The 19,920-nt window shown below is 47.9% G+C and overlaps 6 protein-coding genes across 6 annotated transcripts; 3 read left to right on the top strand and 3 right to left on the bottom strand.

Moving 5' to 3' along the window:
• Window positions 1-217: 217 nt before the first annotated feature.
• Window positions 218-1,933, top strand: GLAREA_08521 (uncharacterized protein; the record flags this gene model as incomplete). Its single annotated transcript, XM_008090565.1, has 1 exon — window positions 218-1,933. One exon carries the CDS (start codon window positions 218-220, stop codon window positions 1,931-1,933), a length of 1,716 nt encoding a protein of 571 aa, XP_008088756.1.
• A 1,713-nt stretch (window positions 1,934-3,646) lies between these two features.
• Window positions 3,647-4,892, bottom strand: GLAREA_08520 (Clavaminate synthase-like protein; the record flags this gene model as incomplete). The annotated part of the gene is made up of 3 exons (XM_008090564.1): window positions 3,647-3,814; window positions 3,856-4,639; window positions 4,693-4,892. The coding sequence occupies 3 exons, from the start codon at window positions 4,890-4,892 to the stop codon at window positions 3,647-3,649; spliced, it is 1,152 nt and encodes a 383-aa protein (XP_008088755.1).
• A 707-nt stretch (window positions 4,893-5,599) lies between these two features.
• Window positions 5,600-9,106, bottom strand: GLAREA_08519 (Subtilisin-like protein; the record flags this gene model as incomplete). The annotated part of the gene is made up of 6 exons (XM_008090563.1): window positions 5,600-6,208; window positions 6,260-6,671; window positions 6,743-6,909; window positions 6,967-6,996; window positions 7,058-7,539; window positions 7,624-9,106. The coding sequence occupies 6 exons, from the start codon at window positions 9,104-9,106 to the stop codon at window positions 5,600-5,602; spliced, it is 3,183 nt and encodes a 1,060-aa protein (XP_008088754.1).
• Window positions 9,107-9,411: 305 nt separating this feature from the next.
• On the top strand, window positions 9,412-10,275 carry GLAREA_08518 (uncharacterized protein; the record flags this gene model as incomplete). The annotated part of the gene is made up of 1 exon (XM_008090562.1): window positions 9,412-10,275. One exon carries the CDS (start codon window positions 9,412-9,414, stop codon window positions 10,273-10,275), a length of 864 nt encoding a protein of 287 aa, XP_008088753.1.
• A 768-nt stretch (window positions 10,276-11,043) lies between these two features.
• GLAREA_08517 (Ankyrin repeat-containing protein) lies at window positions 11,044-17,359 on the top strand (the record flags this gene model as incomplete). The annotated part of the gene is made up of 9 exons (XM_008090561.1): window positions 11,044-11,210; window positions 11,262-11,484; window positions 11,548-11,601; window positions 11,785-11,847; window positions 11,904-12,125; window positions 12,172-12,267; window positions 12,330-16,689; window positions 16,754-17,113; window positions 17,190-17,359. The coding sequence occupies 9 exons, from the start codon at window positions 11,044-11,046 to the stop codon at window positions 17,357-17,359; spliced, it is 5,715 nt and encodes a 1,904-aa protein (XP_008088752.1).
• A 1,138-nt stretch (window positions 17,360-18,497) lies between these two features.
• Window positions 18,498-19,730, bottom strand: GLAREA_08516 (uncharacterized protein; the record flags this gene model as incomplete). Its single annotated transcript, XM_008090560.1, has 2 exons — window positions 18,498-19,115; window positions 19,677-19,730. The coding sequence occupies 2 exons, from the start codon at window positions 19,728-19,730 to the stop codon at window positions 18,498-18,500; spliced, it is 672 nt and encodes a 223-aa protein (XP_008088751.1).
• Window positions 19,731-19,920: the final 190 nt, after the last annotated feature.

The raw sequence follows: 19,920 nt of genomic DNA, 5'->3' as shown, positions 1-19,920 counted from the left end.
ACAGTTTCAATCAGCAGCTTCTGCTCAACCTTGACGAAGATCTATCACATAAAGCTTTCAACAACCGTTACTAACTACAAATACGCACCTGAAAAGTCTCGCACTTCCATCCATTCAAACCTCTACACGATCTCGAATCAGAAATTCCCGCAAATCGATATCGCTCCAAATATCTACAACTTACTGGATCGTCCACCAGCTCCAACTTTCGCTCGAAATGACGGGCACCAAACTGTACACGCCCGAGCAGGCAAACTATGTCTTTGCGAGAAACAGGGAGGGCCATAATAATGAGCAGATTGCCGAACTATTCAAAGAGCAATGGCCTAGATGGAGACACCGGGGCCGTCAAACCGAATTTACCAAGTTTCAAGCCAAATACATCTTGGGCTCTGCGGAATACCAAAGAAACTGGAAGGAGTTTAGTGAGAGGCAACAAATTTCTCCAAAGGAAAGTTCAAGAGCAAATCTCGCACTTAACAACTTTTCAACAGGGCATCTAAACCAGCACGCGCCAATTGCCTCGATGAATCACAGTAATGGTCCTCAACAGTACGGAAACAACACTTTTGCCAACGAAAACGAGCTGAAAGCCGCGTTGGAAAGATACAACAATGATTCACATATGCCACAGAATAGCACAGTCGGTTTTACTGGTCACGACGTTTCGAACATCCCTCAAAGTAACTTCGATGTCATGAAAGACCGCGAGGAAACTGAAAGAGAATGGCAAGCATTGAACCAGCAGATGCAGAGCTCGCAAAATCAAGTCCAATACCAGGGCGATCTACAGGCACAATCGCCAGCTCCATCTGGAAGAATCGCAGGGCCACAAAGAACAAGACGTCCATCGAATGTACCTGGAGCAGGACTTCCCTACCCGCGACGAATTCCAATGCCGCAATCTCCACGAGATTACTCCCACATGCTTTCTCCACCAATGTCGCAATCTTCTAGCAGAAGCGGACATCATCTCGTCGGCAGAGAACTCACCATGGAGATGCAACAGCAATTAATTTCTCCTCCAATGGCTCAGAATTCCTTCAATCCGCAGATGCTCGTCGGAAAAGAGTTGACTATTGAGATGCAGCGACAGCTTTACGAAGCAGCCCAGAGGGCACAAGGCTTCCCACGCCAGATCATGCAGGTCACTTCTCCAGGCGGGAATCGACAACAGCAACAGGTCGCACGTCAGACATCGCAGGTCACTTCCTTTGACGGGAATCGACAACAACAACAGGTTTTCCAAGCTCGAAACATGCAGCAGCAAGCCATGCAAATTAGAACTCCGGGCGAGATTCAACCACAACAATATTGCCACCAGGCTCAAAGTATTGCAAGCCCACCGACCCAAGTCACATCCCCAAGTAAGGAACACCAACAGCAGCAACTCTACAATGAGACTGGCGCTCTTCTATCTCCAGAGACTCAATCCGCGGCTACAGCCAAAGACAACCAGGAGAAACAATACTCTGCAGCGACTCCAAACAACCAGATTCAATCAACTCAAGTCATCACTCCACCAGCAGATGACCATCAACATTTCCAACAACCAGCCCCCACAACCCAAGACCAAACCCAAAGATCCCATCTCGCATCTCCACCCTCAGACCACCAATCTACACCACTCCCCGAATCCACAACCACACACACCGATCTCTTCTCTGACACCCACATCAACGCAGAGTTTCACCAACACACAGGCTATGATGGAGAGACGTTCCGTTTTGAGGATTTCGTTGACTTCAACGCGTTCGTGGATCCAAAACTTGAGCTTGCTACCGTAGAGACACAGGTTGGCGAGCACACGGGGGGTGGAGAGGAGACGGGTAATGGGAATGAGACTGCGAGTATGGGGTTTGATGGGTTTTTTGATGAGGATGAATTCGAGGCGTTTGTTTGTGGACAGAGGGGACAGGGAGGTGATGTCTAACTTCAACATATTACAACACTGCCGACGTCTCAACGCATCGATAGTTCAACAGAGCAGCAGGGTTTCATCACCTAAACCTCATCGCACACCTCACATCATACCGGCACTGTCGCCTTCTCATCCTCTTTTGTCGACACTATCGCTTCCGAACAGTTCCAAACAGGAGGGCAAAATGTCTCGATGGACTTTTTTCTGATTTCTTCTTTCCTTTCTTCTCTTTATTGCCTTTTACGAATTTCCTTTTGCTTTTATGAGAGATATTAGTTAGACGCTATAGATTGGCGTTGGATATTGCTTACTGATGATACCCGGATTTCTTTTGCGTTGGATTGGTGGTGGCTTTGGCTTTGGCTTTGGCTTTGGGGCTTGATGGGCGGTTAGAGCTAGAGCGTTGTTTGGGTTTAATGGTTTGATGGTTTGGTAAAGGGGTTGATGTGGTGGCAGGGGGATGATGGGTTGATGGGGGTGGAGGGGGAAGGAGTGAGATGGTTTGGTTTAAGAGTTAGAGAGAGGGTGTTTAGAGATGGGGTAAAGAATTCGAGATTTTAAATATTTTATAGCGAGTGGTGATGTTATTTCGAGGTGTGGCTATGATATTTGAGGCGTGGTTTGATGTGCTTGACTAAAGGTTTATGTGAAATTTGGTATGCGAGGACTTGTATATAAACATGCGACATGTATACAACCCCACCTTTCAACTTATTTGTGACCACTAATCAATCGTAACCATCTAAAACTAATAATGACTATCCGACTTAGTTTACATATCTCAATATATCGCCACATAATATTATCCTGTGCTAAGACTAGCTACTATACGTGGCCAAAACATCAACAATTCCACCCCCTCGTTCTATTTCTCGTTCTTGTTCTCGTTCTCGTTCTCTTCCTCGTTCTCTTTCTCGTCTCGGGTCTTTTTTTTAGTAGATAAGTCCCTAAGGATAGAAGGGCTGGATATAGTGAGTGAGTGAGTGAGTTTCTCATTTGTAGTGGATAGAGACATGGATGGATGGGGGATGAATAGGGGCTTGAGGGATGGGTTAGTAGGAAAGGAGGTGGTGAGGAGGTGTGGATATTAAATTGTGGGGTATACATACTAATATAGGCATTTAAGCGAGAGTAAAGGGGCTCTCCTCTCTATATCGACAAAAACCAACCAGTTTAATAATAAAAGCCACATTACTCACTTCTCTCATAATACGATTACCTATAACTTTAAAGCCTATTCTATTACTTACCTTTAAATAGTATAAAAATACGCTTTAGAATCAAACAAGAGTAAAAGTTCTAGAGTAAAGTCGTAAAGATATAACTATCTTTATCGAGAGAGAAGCTGGATTAATGTTTGATTTAGGAGGGGGGATGGGGGGAGATTGGGTATATGGGAAGGGAAGGGAAGGGGGGATTATGTTATTATGTATACTTTGGAATTAGAAAGTTTAGGTGATTAAGGGGGGGATGTTAGAGTGGGTAAAAAAGATAGTTAGGTAATTGATCTAAGAACTAGTTACTTTTCTTGCGATAGGCATGTGGGAATAGGACGTTTGAAATTCTCTAAGTAGGAAAGTGAGTAGAGGAGCGTTTGTGATTGGTTGTTGGAGGGATGATACGATTCGGGGGTCGGAAATTTATAGTTCGCTAAATAGTTAGCAAAGTCTTAATCTTCGATGGCAGAGGTATATTTCTTCAAACTTTCACAGCCATATCTAAAACTTAATGCGCTTCCACCGCCTTCCCCAACCCCTTAACAACCCCATTCCCCTCTCCTCCTACCTTCCCACCCTGGTCTTTTTCCACCTCTCCACCCCTCTCCTCCTCCTGCTTCCTCCTAATTTCCCTCAAAATCTCCGGATACCACCTCTCCCCCACATCCGGATGACTCTTCACGCGATTCTTCAGCGTCGCCTCCCCCAACGTCCTACTCCCACCCCCTCCCCAAACGTAAACTCCACATCATCCAGTCTCCCCCCATTCCTTCTCACCACCTCCCTCCTCAACTCCCTGATTTCCTCCGGCACCCTACCTATCCCCTCCCGATTCAGCTCCTCAAACTCCGCATCCAAACTCACGCCCTGAAAAAACGGGACCGAGAACCTTGCGCCCTGGCCACGAGGCGGGGAAAGCACGCGGTGCGTGGTCGACATACAAACGCCCTGCGTGAGCGCTTCCATACCCTGTCCGATGGCGACGACGAGCGTGCCTGGTATAGGCGGACAGTCTATCCATTGCCCGCTGAGGTTTTGTACTTGTAATCCCTTATGGTTGGTTACTTGGAGGAGGTAGGATGTGAACATGCTATCCTTATGCGGACCTACGCCCTGGCCTTCGCCGTCAAGTCCAAGCTCCGCGAGGTCGGGGTATTTTACAATCTTCAATTTATGGCTTTGTTCGCCGCCGCAGTATTTTTCGAAGGCGGTGGGTGGGAGACCGATTGCTTCGGCGATGAGAGTTGTGAAGTAGGCTGCTATGACGCCCATTTGGTTTATATATTCTGAATATGTGGCTTTGAAATGCGGCATGTAAGCCGGCGACGGCCATTGCGTTGGCGCAAAGAGGTTTTTATACGGGGGGTCGGAGGGAGAGGGGATGGGGTGGTCGGTCGAGAGGTCGATTTGTTCGCGGTGGTCGGTTGTGTGGGCTGTGATTTCGGCGTCGAGACGGGAGTAGCCTAGGAATGAGGGGGCGTTTTTCATTTCGATTGCGAGTCTGGTAGATATTAGCAACTAGATTGATAGAATTGGAAGGGGAAGGGGGAGTACTTCTCTTCCATAGGCAAATCGAAAAACGCAACGCCTTCCCGTATCACAGCCTGCGTGAGTTCCTCTGCTATCCCAACATTCTTGAGATACAGGAATCCGACTTCGATTAAAGCGTGTCGGAGTTGATTTAGGAATTCGGGTTTTGTGGAGGGGTCTTTGGAGAGGGAGAGGTCGAGGATGGGGATCGTGTCGAAGGACATTTTAGGAAAGCATTCGGAGTTTCAACGTTGATTCAAATCATGTACATCTGAAATTGGATTTGAGTTGGGAAGTATGTTTATATTTGGGTATGTACATTGTCGTTGTCGTACGACGTTAATCGGTGGAGCTATGGCGCAATAGTAGTGCTTCCCCAGATCATTGAGCTACCCCACTTCCCCACCTATGCGGCATCGCGCCGCCTTCTTTAGGCACTTAGTTTTCACGTGACATTCCCGCGCGGGATTTCCCACTATCTACTCGTGGACTACAGGTATCATTCAGATAAACTTACTTTTCTCTAACAAAAGTAAAGTTAATATATCGGCCATATAGTCTAATAAACTAAGCTTCTCGGCCTAACCAAAGAGCGCTGGAATTACATCTAGATTACTATTTAGCTCGAGTTATGTATCCCCCTTACTTTTACTTAGTCATCTACTACCGTGATTACAAACTTGTAATTAACTCAAATGTTTATCTTTCTACTGTGTGAAAGTATTAGTAATTAAGATATTAGGTCCTCGATCATAGTCTCCTTATTCCGACTCCCCTTCTACATTTACACCAACTTGTACAGACTCCTTCCGCGATGCAAAAGGATTATGTACCCTGAACACTACCACATAATACCGTACAATCGAACCTAGACGCCCACTAAAACAACATTTTCTCTCTATTTCGCCAAACTCCCATCTTCCCAACCAACCTAAAACCCAAGATTAATCATAATCCTCTGCAACTCCTCCTTCGCCTTCTCAGCCCCCTTATCCAACGGCATAACCTTCGGAAACACCGTATACGGCGTCGGACACTTCGGCTGTTCCGCCGGCACCATCTTCGTAAACGCCAGTCTCATAGTTTCCATGTCGCGCGGATCCCGACGGACATCAATACCAAGTGCCTTCGCCACATCTGCGCAATATATGATAAGTGCGCCCAAACCCGCAGCAATGGCAGTAGCGACAGAACTACCAGTGACTTCCTTTCCGCTAGCGTGATTTTCGACTTTCTCGCCAGGTAGCGCGAATTCGATGGAGCCGTCGCTGTTCATGTCTGAGGGTTTGCCGTAGCTGGTTGAGGAGCCGATGCGGATGACGCCTTGGATGCCCATAGGGAGGAAGGTTTTGTAGTCGAGGGTGGAGCCTTGATCGTGGAGCGAGGCGAAGAGGATCTTCTTTTGGGCAATGGCTTTGCCGATTGCCTCGCGGAAAAGCTGGACGTCGTCGGGGTTGATCTTGGCTTGTGCGTCGGATTGGAAGGACCAGCTCATGGAGATGATGTCGGCCTTGCAGGTTTCTACTGCCCAGGTTATGGCCTGATTGTATGTTAGTGGTGTGTATTAGATGGTGTTTAGGATGTTCAATACCTCAGCACATGATTTTACAGTAAATCTCGCGCCAGTGGTGTTTCTACCTGCATCGTTGACTCGTATCGCGAAGAGTCGAACGTTAGGACACACCCTGTTGATGAAATCGGCCATAGTATTGCCATGTCCACCAGGACCAACAAAATATTGCCGAAACTCAGAATCCTCCAGTGTAGATTCGTAGAATGAGGTTCCGCCTGCGACTTTGTATTTGGACCTGTAGCTTCTTCCTCCGTTATTTGACCCGTTTTGCCTTGATGTATTCAAATCTTCAACTCCGTGGTCTATTGAAACCCCATCATCGATCAGGGCAACTCTGACCTCTGGCACAATCCTTTTGTTGTTTGCATCCTTGAAAGTGTAGTTGTCAAGACTCAGATTGAACCCATCCATTTCGCTTAGCCATAGGTGCCTGTCATGAAGAATTAGTACTGATAAGCTCCTGGAAGCTCCCTTACAAAGGCAGCCTATGCTGGAACTTACTGAGGCCGACCTGATGATCCACCTAAACCCTTTCCATGGTCCTTGTTGTTGCCTTCTGTGTCCAACGAGACCCGTCGGGGAAAGATCTGAAGTCCCGGTTTTCGATTAGTGAGCCTTTGAATGAAACTTTCCACATATTGGTTGAGAGCCTCCTCGCGGTCGTTCCCCTAAAACAATTTAGCATATTTAATTGCCGGCAACATACAAAATGGGATGACCCATACCATGTATATAATTAGATTAATCTTTTCGAGCTAGAAGTTCCACGTGTCAGATCACCTTACGAAAAGCCTACTCTAGTTGGAATGCACTCACATTTTCAAGTCTGCATAGCCCGTCTTCACACGCCCATCCCTGGAGAACCGATCTACTCCCGCTCCAGTACAAATTCAAAATTTTCACATCGGGAGCACCGTTAATAATAGTATCGCTGCCAATATCAAGTTTCCTCCAGTCAAACTCATCAAGCTGGAATCCAGAGAGAGCTGCCTCGATGAAGCTGTCACCGTGTGGTCTCGGGCATATATCGTCTACCCTGACGCGAAAGATTTTCCAGATGCCTTTTCCTTTGAGCCACTCAAATACGCTTGCGTACACATCTGAGTATCCTTGTCTGTCGAAAATATTGGATTGTGTGACAGAGGCGCTTGATGAATGCTTCTGTGCTGAAGGGACTGGTGGGAGGCGGAGATACTCTAGAACCGTTTCGTATTGTATGTTGCAGAAATCCAAGTGATCGAGCCACTCTGCGGTGATGGGTTCCCGCACGGCGCTCAGGTCAAATTCAATGTTTCGTTCTATTTACTTGTGAGCTTCAAGAACAAATAGGTAAATCACACCCGGTGTGTAAGGTATATCACACCACATTTGACTGCACATACCTTTTCTTTTGTCGGGATACAGATAGTCTAAACGTTGACGTCTGGTCTTTCTAGTCTTGCCTTTTTGACCAATGTTACCAATACAGCATTCTTTGAACATTTCTTCGACCGAGCGTCGCTCGGGTGAAGGAGTTCCAACCATGCAGCCCATGATGAGAACCTGATACGGAGTCACGTTCTTGATCAAAGAATAAATTCCTTGTGGGTGTTTTTCAAGAAGCAACTCGATCATGCGTACCAAATTCTGGAGAGGATCCATCGCCGATTCAGCTTGGTTAAATCGGCTCACGGCAGAATGAAGAAGAGTCTCTCCTTTTTCGTCTCGTTTTTCAAGCAGATATAAATGCGGCTGAGTCTTTACGGGTAACGGTTGATTTAACTCTGTCGGCTTGTGTGGGTTTAGCTCTTGAGTGCTATGGACGCCCTCCTGAGGCTCCTCTTTCTCCTGACAGCACCAATCTACAAGACTCTCGAACGTGGCGAGGTTAGAATCTACCTGGGAGTCTTTAAGCAGCAGATGCAGCAATTTTGATTTTTCCATCAGATCTACCAGCGTCTTGGCGATTGTCTCGTTTCGACTCTTGATCTTGTCTAATTCTCCTGGGGCCGTAGCCAGCATTTTATGAGCGCAAACTTCATTCTTCCCACTGGGAGCACTGCTATGATCAGATGGGTGATTGGCAAGCTGAATCTGCTCCGTGAATACTGGATCCAGTCTGAAGCTGCAATCTTTCGATTGTAGCGATGCACAGGAGACCGGCTCTAAACCCTTCAGCGTCTTATCAGGAAGTAACAGTTTCTGGAACCAGTCCACCACTTGCAGACGTCCCGAACTAATCGCATATTGCATCGGAGTAAGGGAACTATCATTTGGCTCGGTCAGTCGCTCGACGCACTTCATCACTACCCATTCGAAAAGCCTTCTGTGGGGCATAGATTGGTCGTAATCAGATTCCTCAAACCCTTCGAGGGCATCTTCTAATGACTCGTTCAGCTGCCCAGATTGACCGCAATCTTCAAACGACTCTTCTGACATCTCATCGTCCGCCTGAAATTTCGGCACGTCCCCGATGATGTAGTGAAGTATGTTCTGGTCGGAGTCCCCCTTCTGATTAAGAAACTTAAGGTAAGGTTGCATTTGATTTGTCAAGTCATGTTGCACATCCAGCTTTAGGATTTCGGCAAAGCCCTCGGTCGTCTTCTTTCTCATTTCTATCAGGTTGGACTTCTTTCTGGAGCCATGGACGGCATTCTTGGGGGTTTTCCCGCCGGCCTTGAGTCCATGTTGCGACATGATGAGGATGAGGTATACAATATGCGGAGCTATGGCATTGAGTGGCCGTTGCGAGGTGGTTTGAGTGTGTGATTGACAGCAAGTCGCAGGCGTGACCAGAAGACTCGGAACCTTCGAACCCTTCGACACGCCGCTTATTGAGGCGCATGTACGAGCGTCGATTATAAAATCTGGGACGGTATGTATCATTCTGGATGCCCACAGGTGCATGATGCATTGGAGAGAGATAGCCTTGTCATAGCCTTGTCACCTCGCCGTCCTGGCTGGATCTACGGAGGTACCTACTTGTTCCAGATGGGAACAGAAACCAGGAACAATACTCCGTATGGGTTTTGCGGTTTGGTTCTACAGCCTCGCTTTGCATTACCTGCCATTTAACGTATAACGACGCATATTCCCAGCACCAGCACCCGCTTCTTGCTCCTAAAATCTCAAAAACCACAGTCTGAAAGACATCGCCCGGCAACGCCAGATACCCTCATTTCCAAATTACTATGGAAGCCCACAATCAACCCTTGCAAACGGCGGAGGAGCCCGACAACGTGGCTCTGGTGCAGTTCGTTTCAGTGCGCGACGACACGCGATTTCACGAATCCGACGAGGCTGAAGACCGGTTTATCGTCGACGATTTCTGCGCGGGCCTGCTTCTCCGGGTCGAAGTCACTGATGTGGTGCCGGGGACTCTGACGCCGGGAGGGGACCCCGCCACGCTGGTGTTGTTGAAGAGCTCGTTCCTGGGCTTCACCAGCCAGCGGCGCTTTCGCGAAGTCGAGCTGATCATCAACTTCTTCGACGCTCAAAGCAGCCCCTATCACGACCCGGAAGTGGTCGACCTCTGGCCCGATGGCGAATACACATACCGATCGTCCGAAAGACAAGTGGAAAACACCATAAACGCGTCGGCCATGGCAGGAGGGAGCTTTGCTGGCGCCAGCACCAGCGTCGGCATGCTGTGGGAGCGCACGACGAGCACGACGCAGGAAGATGCGGCGCTCATGACGGGGGCGACGTGGAGAGGGCCAAGATCTGGAAGACGAAACGGGGTGAGGCTCTTCCTGAGCGAGAATGCCAGTCAGCCGACGGGGATTGTCACTGAAGTCCACTCGTCGGTCCTTTTGCGGCAGAAAAAGCAAGACCGGCAATTGACCGCCGAGGTCAAAGTCACCGCCCAGGGCGGTCAGCGATTTAGGGCTGAGTGGCTCTACCGCCGACTGAGCGGGACGAGGACCATCAGCGCTCCCGCCTTCACTCCTCGCAAAACATCCAAATCGGCCAAAGTCAACAACAACTTTCTGGACAACGAAGATCTGACGGCACTCAGCGGGATTCCGCCAAAGCAAACAATTGCAGATGTCTAGACAGCCTCCTCGACGACCTACTCGACAACAAAAGACTTGACGGCGCTCAGGCGTCCCACAATGGCGAACGATTGCGGACGTGAGGAGGCTCAGCTTGCTCAAATGCTCAGCGTGGCATCGAGAGGACATGACACGACGATCTCGGCCATTTCCCCCCTCTTTTCCTATTTCCTCTTCTCCATTTCAATATCTATCTCAGGTCAACCACACCTATCTCTCAAACGAATCACATCAACGTTATAGACAACCATTCCTACCTAGTGCCTATGACCGGGAAACACTTCATACATTTCAGCCAAGCACGCGTGAGAAGACAATCTTTCTCTTGCTAAATTTCCGTGCCACGAGGGCTAGTGGGGGCTATACTTCCAGAAACGGTCTTCTCCCGTCCGCAGCCTCGTGCGGCATGGTTCCTCTCGTGGTCTCATTCGTCGCCGTGCAGTGCAGGGTAATTCAGGGCCCGCTCCAAAGAAATCAATAATCAAATGCGCATACCCGAGGGAGTCTGGCCTGGGTTTGTGCAGTCTTGTGAAGGTCGCGCTGCATGGTGGCGAGGTCACTGTCATGGTCTGCTCCAATCCTCTTCGTCGAATGATGCCTAGGCCTTCCTGAGCTCGTTTCAGCATTTGCCAATTTCGATGCGGCTGAGATACTCTAGACACACCCACTGATTCTTTAGCTGTCTCCTTATACTTTGGGCGTCACGAGAAGCAAGAAATTGTGAGCAGCATACTCCTCCAGCCTGCTGAACGGGACACTTTGTACGCAATGTCGTCTATGAGACGGACGAAGTCGACATATGAACGGACAGAAACTCTCGCTAGACCGTCAAGCATTAGCAGCAATGACCGTCCATCGAACAACACGCACATCAGCGATGACATCCAAACGTACTTGGAGCGGTCTTCAAAGTCCATGATTCGTAAACAATATAGGTCAGTCGATACTCGAAGACTGAAGCTCCATTTCCACTGAAGGAACCGTAGTATTTGGCTCGTTGGCGTTCCAGATTGTCCGCCCAACACCAGTGATCATCCGTTCAGTACAACAAACATCATTCCTCAGTTTGTTCCAACATCCAATGTTTATAATTTTGCTATCCTCCCCGATCCGGTACATGACACAGACCAGTCGCTCACTTCCTACATCAATTCGAAGGCATTTCAACTATTGCGTCAGTGGTCTGATTCTCCGACAGACTCAAAAGAGGTAATCACTGAAACTCCAGCTTGGAATATTCTTCCTGTCGAGGTCATCTGACGGCCGCTCCAGTGGAATGAATTGCTGCTTATCGGCTATGGCCTTGGGGGTGTGATACTAAAGCAGGTACGTGCACACTTACTTCTTCTTTGCTCCAATATCAAAGCTCCATACCTCGTCCTGTATGTGATGATTCAAGACCCATCGATACTAGATGGAATCGGTGGAAACATTGACGCGTGACTTCTAAGCTCCGCGGTGCCAAGTTGACGTACTTTATCACACGACGAGACTAAGCTATCTACATAGGCGATTATTCTTGGTTTACGCGACGGGACATATGTGAAAGTAATCCTCCGAATATCAAATTTGGTAGGCAATTGGATCACTTCCATGCGTCGTTCCCCTTACTGACATGGGCTTCCAAGATTTTCTGGAACGCAAGTGATAGCGCGAGCATACTCTCAGATCAATATGCGACATTATTTCGAAAATATTCTGCTAATGGTAAAGAGATACCATACACTCTCTATTCTCCAGTTATAAGTGATCAGATATCTGTTATTTTGGAAGACTACAAGTGTGTTTCGAGAAGATTTCGAACTCGGGACTTCACCAGTCCTACACCTCCAACATCACTAAAATTCGAGGTGAGGTCTTGACTCTGCGTAACCATTCTTGGTCTAACTGGTACAGAATGTTGTTATCGCTACAGAACCTACAAAGTCCATCTCAAGGGCCACTCCTGTTAAAGACTTTTTGACGCGTGAACTTGCTAGTGCCTCCCAAGACGTAATGATTACCCCCAGTGCCCAGCTATAATTTTGAGAGTATGAATCTGACAGATAATCCAGAATGCTCAATGCCACGAGTTCCTACTTCAGATCGATCCATTCGACAAAGCAAACCCACAAGGACCCACTGGCCTACCGTTTATCAAACGTGATGTGGCATACCTGCATCATCTTGCAAAGTTCGTTGACGATGCAGACCAAAGGACGATAATCAAGGTCGTTGATATACAAGGACTTGGCGAGTCAAATGTTCTCCACTCTCTTGCAAGAGAATTCTCCAAAGATGACACCAAAACCGTGATCGAATTGTCCAGAAGTTCTTGTATCTCGTTTTCGAAACCCGAAGCTGCTCTACAGTGCTCGTTTATTAGCGAGATCTTGTTGCAACGACCATACTTGTATTCGCGAATTGAGTATTTCATCAAGCGCGGCTCAGAATATGGGTTCGGCGAGACTCGGCTTTTGAGCGTTCTTCTCTCTGCGATATTGAATCTCAAGTTTCTGCAAATTGTTGTCATCATTGATGACTTCAAGGCGTTAACAACACGATTCAACGACGCATTCAAGGCGTTGATGCATATGGCTAGCTCTGTAGAATCTAACTTGAAAGTTGTAGTCAGCGGTGACCGCGAAGGTGCGCAATTGATCGAACAAGCAGAAGTCATCTTTGATATGGAAGAAGATCGACCTGGGAACGAAGCTTTGCAAGCTCAATTTGGTAGTTTCTTCGCTACTCAGCCAGCCTTGTTACCCGGCTGCGAATTGGTCTGTGACAAGTTATGGAAGATGAATCGCACCAAGTTAGAGTCATTCATGATTCTAAAGCTCCTCTCGCGGTCCGGTATTATATCGGCACCTTCTGCACTTCTTAGACACATAGATATGGTTCCAAGGAAGACGGTCAAGATATACGATTACTTTTGGTCAAGCCTTCAGTCTAGACCCGCCGAGACGACAGGTTGGGCAGTGGACTGCCTTTCATGGGTTTTTCTATCGGCTCGCCCGTTGCGAGAACAAGAAGTAGCGTGTGGTGCTGCTATTTCATCCGCTTCAGAACTCGGAAGAATTCCTCAGCTGAACGAATATTTGTCCGCAGACTTGTTTTCAGATTTGGATAGGTATGCTGGCGTGTTTGTGAAGCAGGAAGATGGTTGCATTCTGCCTTTTCACAATAGCGCTTCCGACTTTTTAGGCTTTAATAGTGTTCAAGCTCGAGGTGCTAAGTCATGGCAGGATAAATTTCACACACACGCAAGTCTCACAAAGCATTGCCTCGAATACATATCAATTTTTGTGGAGGACGTAGAGATCATTCGCCAGGAATTGACCGGAGAAACCCAGCACTTGAAGATTCCCGACACTCCCGAGCATTCTTTTCTCTCCTACGCATGTATATTCTGGCCAAATCATTATTTCGAAGCCAGAACGCAATTCGGGCAAAATTCTGAAGCCGTCCAACGCCTAAACGTTCAGATCATGAAGTTTTTAGCTTCTTCTGCGATGGTGAAGTGGTATGAGCTATATAGAGCAAATATCCCGCCCTTAGTTAATTCGGATCGCTACGAGCTCACGCCACTCGCGGTTTCTACCGACCTTGGATTGGTGGAGATCTCCCTACAGCTGCTTGATGAGTTTCGCCCACCGTTGAACGTTGCAGAACTAGATGCGTGTCTAGATGTGGCGTTGAAGCGCCGAGTTTTTCCAGTCGCGAAACGCCTCCTGGAACTGAAAGCGAGGGGAAACAACGCTCTACATCTGGCTGCGGAAATTGGGAATGCTTCTTTAATTGACGACATCTTAGCCAATGGGATTGAGATCGATTCTGTAGATGACTACGGGTCCACGGCCTTGCACGTTGCTGTTCAATACAGACATCTCGAGGTAGCGAAAACTCTCCTGCGACTTCAATCTGTGCGGCCCCAGGCTGAAACTATTGATGACACGGGAGTCGCATCTGTTATGCTGCAACTAGGGCGGAATGGGAACTCCATTTTACACTCTGCCTGCTTGGGCGGAGACCTAGAGATCGTGCGATGGGTCATGGCCACAGAACCACACCTTGAAGTGACCAAGCGCAATCGGTTCGAGGAGACACCACTTCACCTTGCGGCTGCCTTTGGTCACACAGAAGTCGTGGAGTTCCTGCAAAGTATTGACGCCGACGTCCAGGCGATGAACACAGACGGTAATTCTCCGTTGGAATTAGCTAGTAGAGGCGGTCACATGAGTGTCTTGACCTTGCTTCTTGAAACGACCCAACCCAAAACTGCAAATGCTGCTTTCCGCTTTGCTGCTAAGCATGGAGATTTGTTGATGATTAAGAGCTTATTGGCGGCAGAACGCGTGACTCAAGACAACACGCTGCCACTGGCAGATAATCGTGGCCACGCGCTGTACCTCGCAGCTAGTCATGGCCATGCAAATGTGGTTGAGTACTTGTTGAAATCTGGATCAGACCCTAATGAGCGTAAGAATTCAAACTCGCGTAGATCTCCATTGGCTGAAGCCGCGTACGAGGGTCATACGCATGTTATCCAAAGGCTTCTTGTTGGGGGTGCAAACATAAATTTAGCCTCGGGCTCGAGTGGCGATACTCCTCTTCACTATGCTGCTTCTCGAGGCAAAGAACAAGCAGTCTCAGAGCTGTTAAAATTCAAATCCTGCAACCTAAATGCACGTAATGGAGACAAGGCCACGCCGCTGCACCTCTCAGTGATGCATCCCCAAGTCGTCGAGCGCCTGCTCATTACTGGTGCCGATCAGCGCATACTGGACGATGGAGATTCAACGCCGTTGCATAAGGCAGTTAAAATTGGATGTCTGGAGTCAGTCAAGCTTCTTTTGAGATTTGGTGCTGACGATACGTCTCTTGATGGCAGCGGTCTAAATCCTGTGAATCTCGCAATTTTGCATCCGCATCCCTTCGTTGCGAGCTTCTTGCTGCAACGGAATAGGGACCTCATCAACATCAAAGGTGGCGATGGGCAAACACCTCTGCATTATGCTGCTCGAACTGAGCATGAAGACTTGATTGCCGAGCTCATTGGTATGGGGGCCGATGTGGAAGCGGCTGACGACGAAGGCTGTAGTCCACTTCACCTCGCTGCGAAAAATGGAAAAGAAGTTGCGGTTAGGCAGCTCTTAGGGTATAAGGCAGCTCCAGACACTGTAGACAGCAGTGGGCGTACCGCTCTACATCATGCGGCAGCCAGTGGAAACCTTAATATTTCAGCTCAATTGCTCGAATTTGACATACTTATCAATCGAGTAGACAGTGAAGGAAAGTCTCCTTTGTGGCTTGCTTGTTATGCAGGTCAGCTTGACATCGTCCAGCAGCTTTTAAACAAAGGAGGAGTATCATCTTCAAATGACGAAAAGAATTGGACCCCATTGCACGCAGCGTATGATTCTCCAGAGGTTGTTAAGCTTCTTCTTAATCGAGAGTTCAACGATGAAAAAGGCAATCTTGACGGGCTTGGCATCGATGATAGGACAGACGATGGGTTTACAGCTTTGATGTTCGCTGTAGCTTACTCTGCCCCAGATGTTGTGAAGATCTTGATAGACGCCAAAGCAAATCTCGAAGTACGGAGTACTAGTGACTCCACGGCCTTACATTACGCCACTAGTGATGTTGATATGGTGAAAATTCTGGTGGAAGGCGGGGCAGATGTGCACGCGAGAGGCGGGATACCACAACCGGAGACGTGTCTCGAAACGGCTGCAAGAGCAGGAGAACATGAATCAGTGTTGTTTCTTCTAGAAAAATTCACAGGGCCGACGGTATCACCAGCTTCAGCGTGGGCTGCAGAGGAGTTACTCGAAGCTCTTGTTGCCACATCCGACGAGACTTGCATTACACATCTCATCAGTAAGTCCGACGCCATGGTGAATATCAAACTTGATGGCGGCTATACCGCTCTGCAGAAAATGCTTGACAAGGAAAATGTGTCAGCAGCTCTGTGCATGATCGAAAAGGGAGCTGATCCCTGGGAATTTGGTGGGCCTTTTCTATCTGCTATACATCAAGCAACGCATATGAGAGTCATTTCGGTCGAAGATAGCACTATTCAATCGGTTCTTGAAAAGGCAATATCGAAGCCTCATTACTCCACATCTGAAGCGCTGCTGAAATTCATTCAATTGGCGTTTGAGCTCGAGAACTCGGAGTTATGGAACGTCTTCCCAAATCGTGCAGAGATTTTGCACAACGTTAGGGATCGCGATGGCTGGGGACTGGAAGATTTTTCTGCTCGAGCGAAGCATCCCTATGGTCTTATAGAAAGAGGCCTGGAACCAAATTCGGACGGATTCTCGACACCAAGTACTTGGGTGCAACCCGAAGCATGGTCCATCAGTGGAAAAGATAAGAATTTGGAGTTTGAAATCGCGCCGGACGGGCTCGAGGTCGAGGCAACAAGTAAGTCAAGTTAATTTAATTACCTAGCAACGAGGAACTGGGCTCTACTAATAATCACGACCAGGCACATCTTACAGAATGTCATTCCGAGCCAACCACCCCTTCCCGCCCCGCAAATCCGGCGTCGATTATTTCGAAATCACGATCTTGGAAGGCGAACCGGGCCAGAAATCTACAACGGTGACGATTGGACTGTGCAGCGAGTTTGCAAACATGTCTGTCAATTTCGCCGGGCACAGACAGTTTTCCATCGGATACCATAGCGATGACGGGAGGATCTACGATAGCACTGATGATCGTGGAGATGAGAAAATGCATACTCCTGCGGGCCAATGCAAGGTTTTTGGGAGGGGGGATGTGGTGGGGTGTGGTGTTGATTGGGATAGGGAGGAGTGCTTTTTTACGCTGAATGGGGTGGTGTTGTGTAAGTCCTTTTCCCCGTCCCCGAGATTTTGTGAACTTGTCTGGTATGTGAGGTTCTGGGTGCTGATGTGTGCTAGATTCGGCGAAGAGTAAAGTCATCAGGAGGAAACTTTATCCGATGATCTCGTTGAAGAGGGGGGACGAGGGGGTGAGGGTTAAGGTTAGAGGGGGGTTTGGGGGGGAGGTGGTGTTTAATCTTGCGTCTAGGGGAAAAGAGGTGAAAGTTGAGGGGGGTGGGTTGGAGTGATGGGGTGTGCTTTGTAATATTCAAGAGTGGGGAGGTTTGATTGGAATTATCCTGCGAAGTTCTTTCGGGATAGGGAGGTGGTGAGGATTTTGTGTTTTGTAATATCTCGAGGGAGTTAACGGTAACTTCTACTCAAAACCTGTGTTGAAATATGAAAGCAGGAGGAGTTACCTATCTCGAGCGCTGTTTGAGCGTAAAGATAACCGGAGTTTTAAAGGGTATTGTCGAAATCAAATCAGAAAACTTTCCGAAAGCCAGAGTTAGTCTCCCTGATACCTTGAGAAGTAATACGTCTATAACATAAACGTCCTAAATAAATCTAGTTTTAACATCACGTACGTCACTTTTATACCCTGTTAGTGTTTTGCGATACTAACGGGACTCAACTCTCCCAGGTTTAGTCACGTCAGGCAACGAGCAGATCATCATTACTCTGTAATAAGAGGTGTTTTTCTTTTTCAAGATTGCAGCATAACGCCGCGGCACCTATAGCTAGTCTATGGCTCGACGATAGGAGAGGAAGAAGAGAGAGGTTGTTTGGGGGGCGCGGGGTGAAGATGTGATTGCTATTACGGCGCACTGAGGTGCTACTGTGTGGTATTACCGTCGTGTAAGCTGCAAATGTGAGTGAGCAGGGGAAACATTGGCCGAGTGCGGAAAGGAAAGAGGATTGTTGTGGCGCGGGAGCTTGTGTGTAGTGAGGGATGGGTTGTGTAAATGAAGTGGAGTGTAAGGTACCGTGTTTATGGAGTAGTTGGTCGGATTACATTATTGATGTTAAATGAGGTTTGTTTTCTTCTTATATGGTTCTTGTTAGACAAATCTGTACTGGTTTGGACTTTGATGGTATTAAGGGTTCGGGGGGTTGAGGGTGTGTTGTATAAGTGCTGAGAGAACAGAGTCTGTGAAGGATGAATGATTATGCGGAATGTTACATTATCTTTTTTCTTGGTGTGTTCCATCCTAGATTATTATACCATCATGTCGCACATTTATTAACGTGTCTAATAACACTACACTCCTCTTTCTCGAAACACCACTTCCCACGAAATACCCCTTTACCTCACATCCACCCTCCAATTACCACGTTCTTTTTTGATCAGCCAAAACATTTCCCTCTCAAATATCTTCCCAAAACTCAACTATTCTCCCTCTCCTTCTCCATCGCCCGTTCCAAATCTCCTAATTCCTTTTCCAAGCCACTTAGTTCTTCTTTAACTCTTTTCTCCCTCTCATCCCCTCCAAAATCTAAACCATGACCTCCAACATCCATATCGCCGGACTGAATACGATTTACACCCCTCTTCCCCTCTCCAACACCCTTTTCCAACCCCTCCATGCCACACCCCTCCAAACCCACAATCTCCCCTCTATAATCCACAACCAAACCTCCCTGCACGCCACTATCAGCAACCCAGCTCCCCGCCCTCTCCTTCCCCTCTCTCATCGCTATCTCTCTTCTCTCCTCCTGCCGTTCCTCCCTCCGTCTACACCGTCCACAAACCCCCTCCCCCCTCAAAGTCTGATCCACGATCTTAAAATCCGGACACGTGGTATCGAATTTCCCTTCCGCGGTACCTTCTCGAAGGAGAACAGCTTCGTGACGGTTGCTGAGACAGGTTTTGAGCGTGAAGCTGTTTAGTTTTGGAGCAGGGGACTGGGAGAGGTTGAGGGATGCGAGGGCGAGTGTTGTGAGAGGGGAGTGGATCGGCAACGTAGAATTCGTAGGGAACAATGGTTTAGAACTTATGCTTGTCTCTTTTTTGTTAGGTGAAAGAGGGGCAGGTAGTAGAGATTTTGAAGGGGAGAGCGGAGGTGGTTTTAGTGGTGAGAGTGAGGGTGAAAGAGAGGATGGGGATTGTAGTTCTTCCGAGGATTGCGGACGGTGTGTTAACGGAAAGCGCGCGTGGTAACAGGTGTATTTTCCTATTTTGGCGAGGCAGTCGCATGTTGGGTAGGTGTAGGTTTTGGGGCTGATGGTGATGGTGAGTTTGTGTTTGGAACTTGGTGTACAGTATTCGAGATGAGGTATGGGTTGGCGGGTTGCGATTTGAGTTTGATATACAACGTCGAAGTCGACTCAGTGGATGAAGTGAGGATTGGTCGTGGTGTCGAGGAGGTGTAGCTGGGAATTTGATGTTGAGGATTCGTGATACTGCTCGTGAATAGAAAACGCGTGGTGAGCTACTCAAGGCGCGACGCTGACCGTGATGAGTCCCGCAGTGATCCGAGTATAGACAGAGAAATGTCGTGAGTCGATTGGAAGTGAGAACGAATTTGAGGTCCCAACCTTCAAAGCTGATGTTGATCAACCTACAAAGACGATACGAAATAGGAAAAGTCGATCTTGTCCTAGGCAACCAGTAACCATTATCGACTCAATTTGGCGAAACGGTGACCGCGTTAAAACAATTCTATTCACTAGCTATTCCTATTTTCCCATCAAACCTAATTGCTACACGCACAGCCAATCCTTATTTCCATTTCTCGTCCGATATCATACAGCATCCAGGTACATTCATCGCCATCCAACAATACGCAAACAGCAACAAACATATAAT

Source organism: Glarea lozoyensis (genome assembly GCF_000409485.1).
Source record: "Glarea lozoyensis ATCC 20868 chromosome Unknown GLAREA9, whole genome shotgun sequence".
NCBI classification, from domain to species: domain Eukaryota; kingdom Fungi; phylum Ascomycota; class Leotiomycetes; order Helotiales; family Helotiaceae; genus Glarea; species Glarea lozoyensis.
This window is presented reverse-complemented; position numbering and strand designations above follow the sequence as displayed.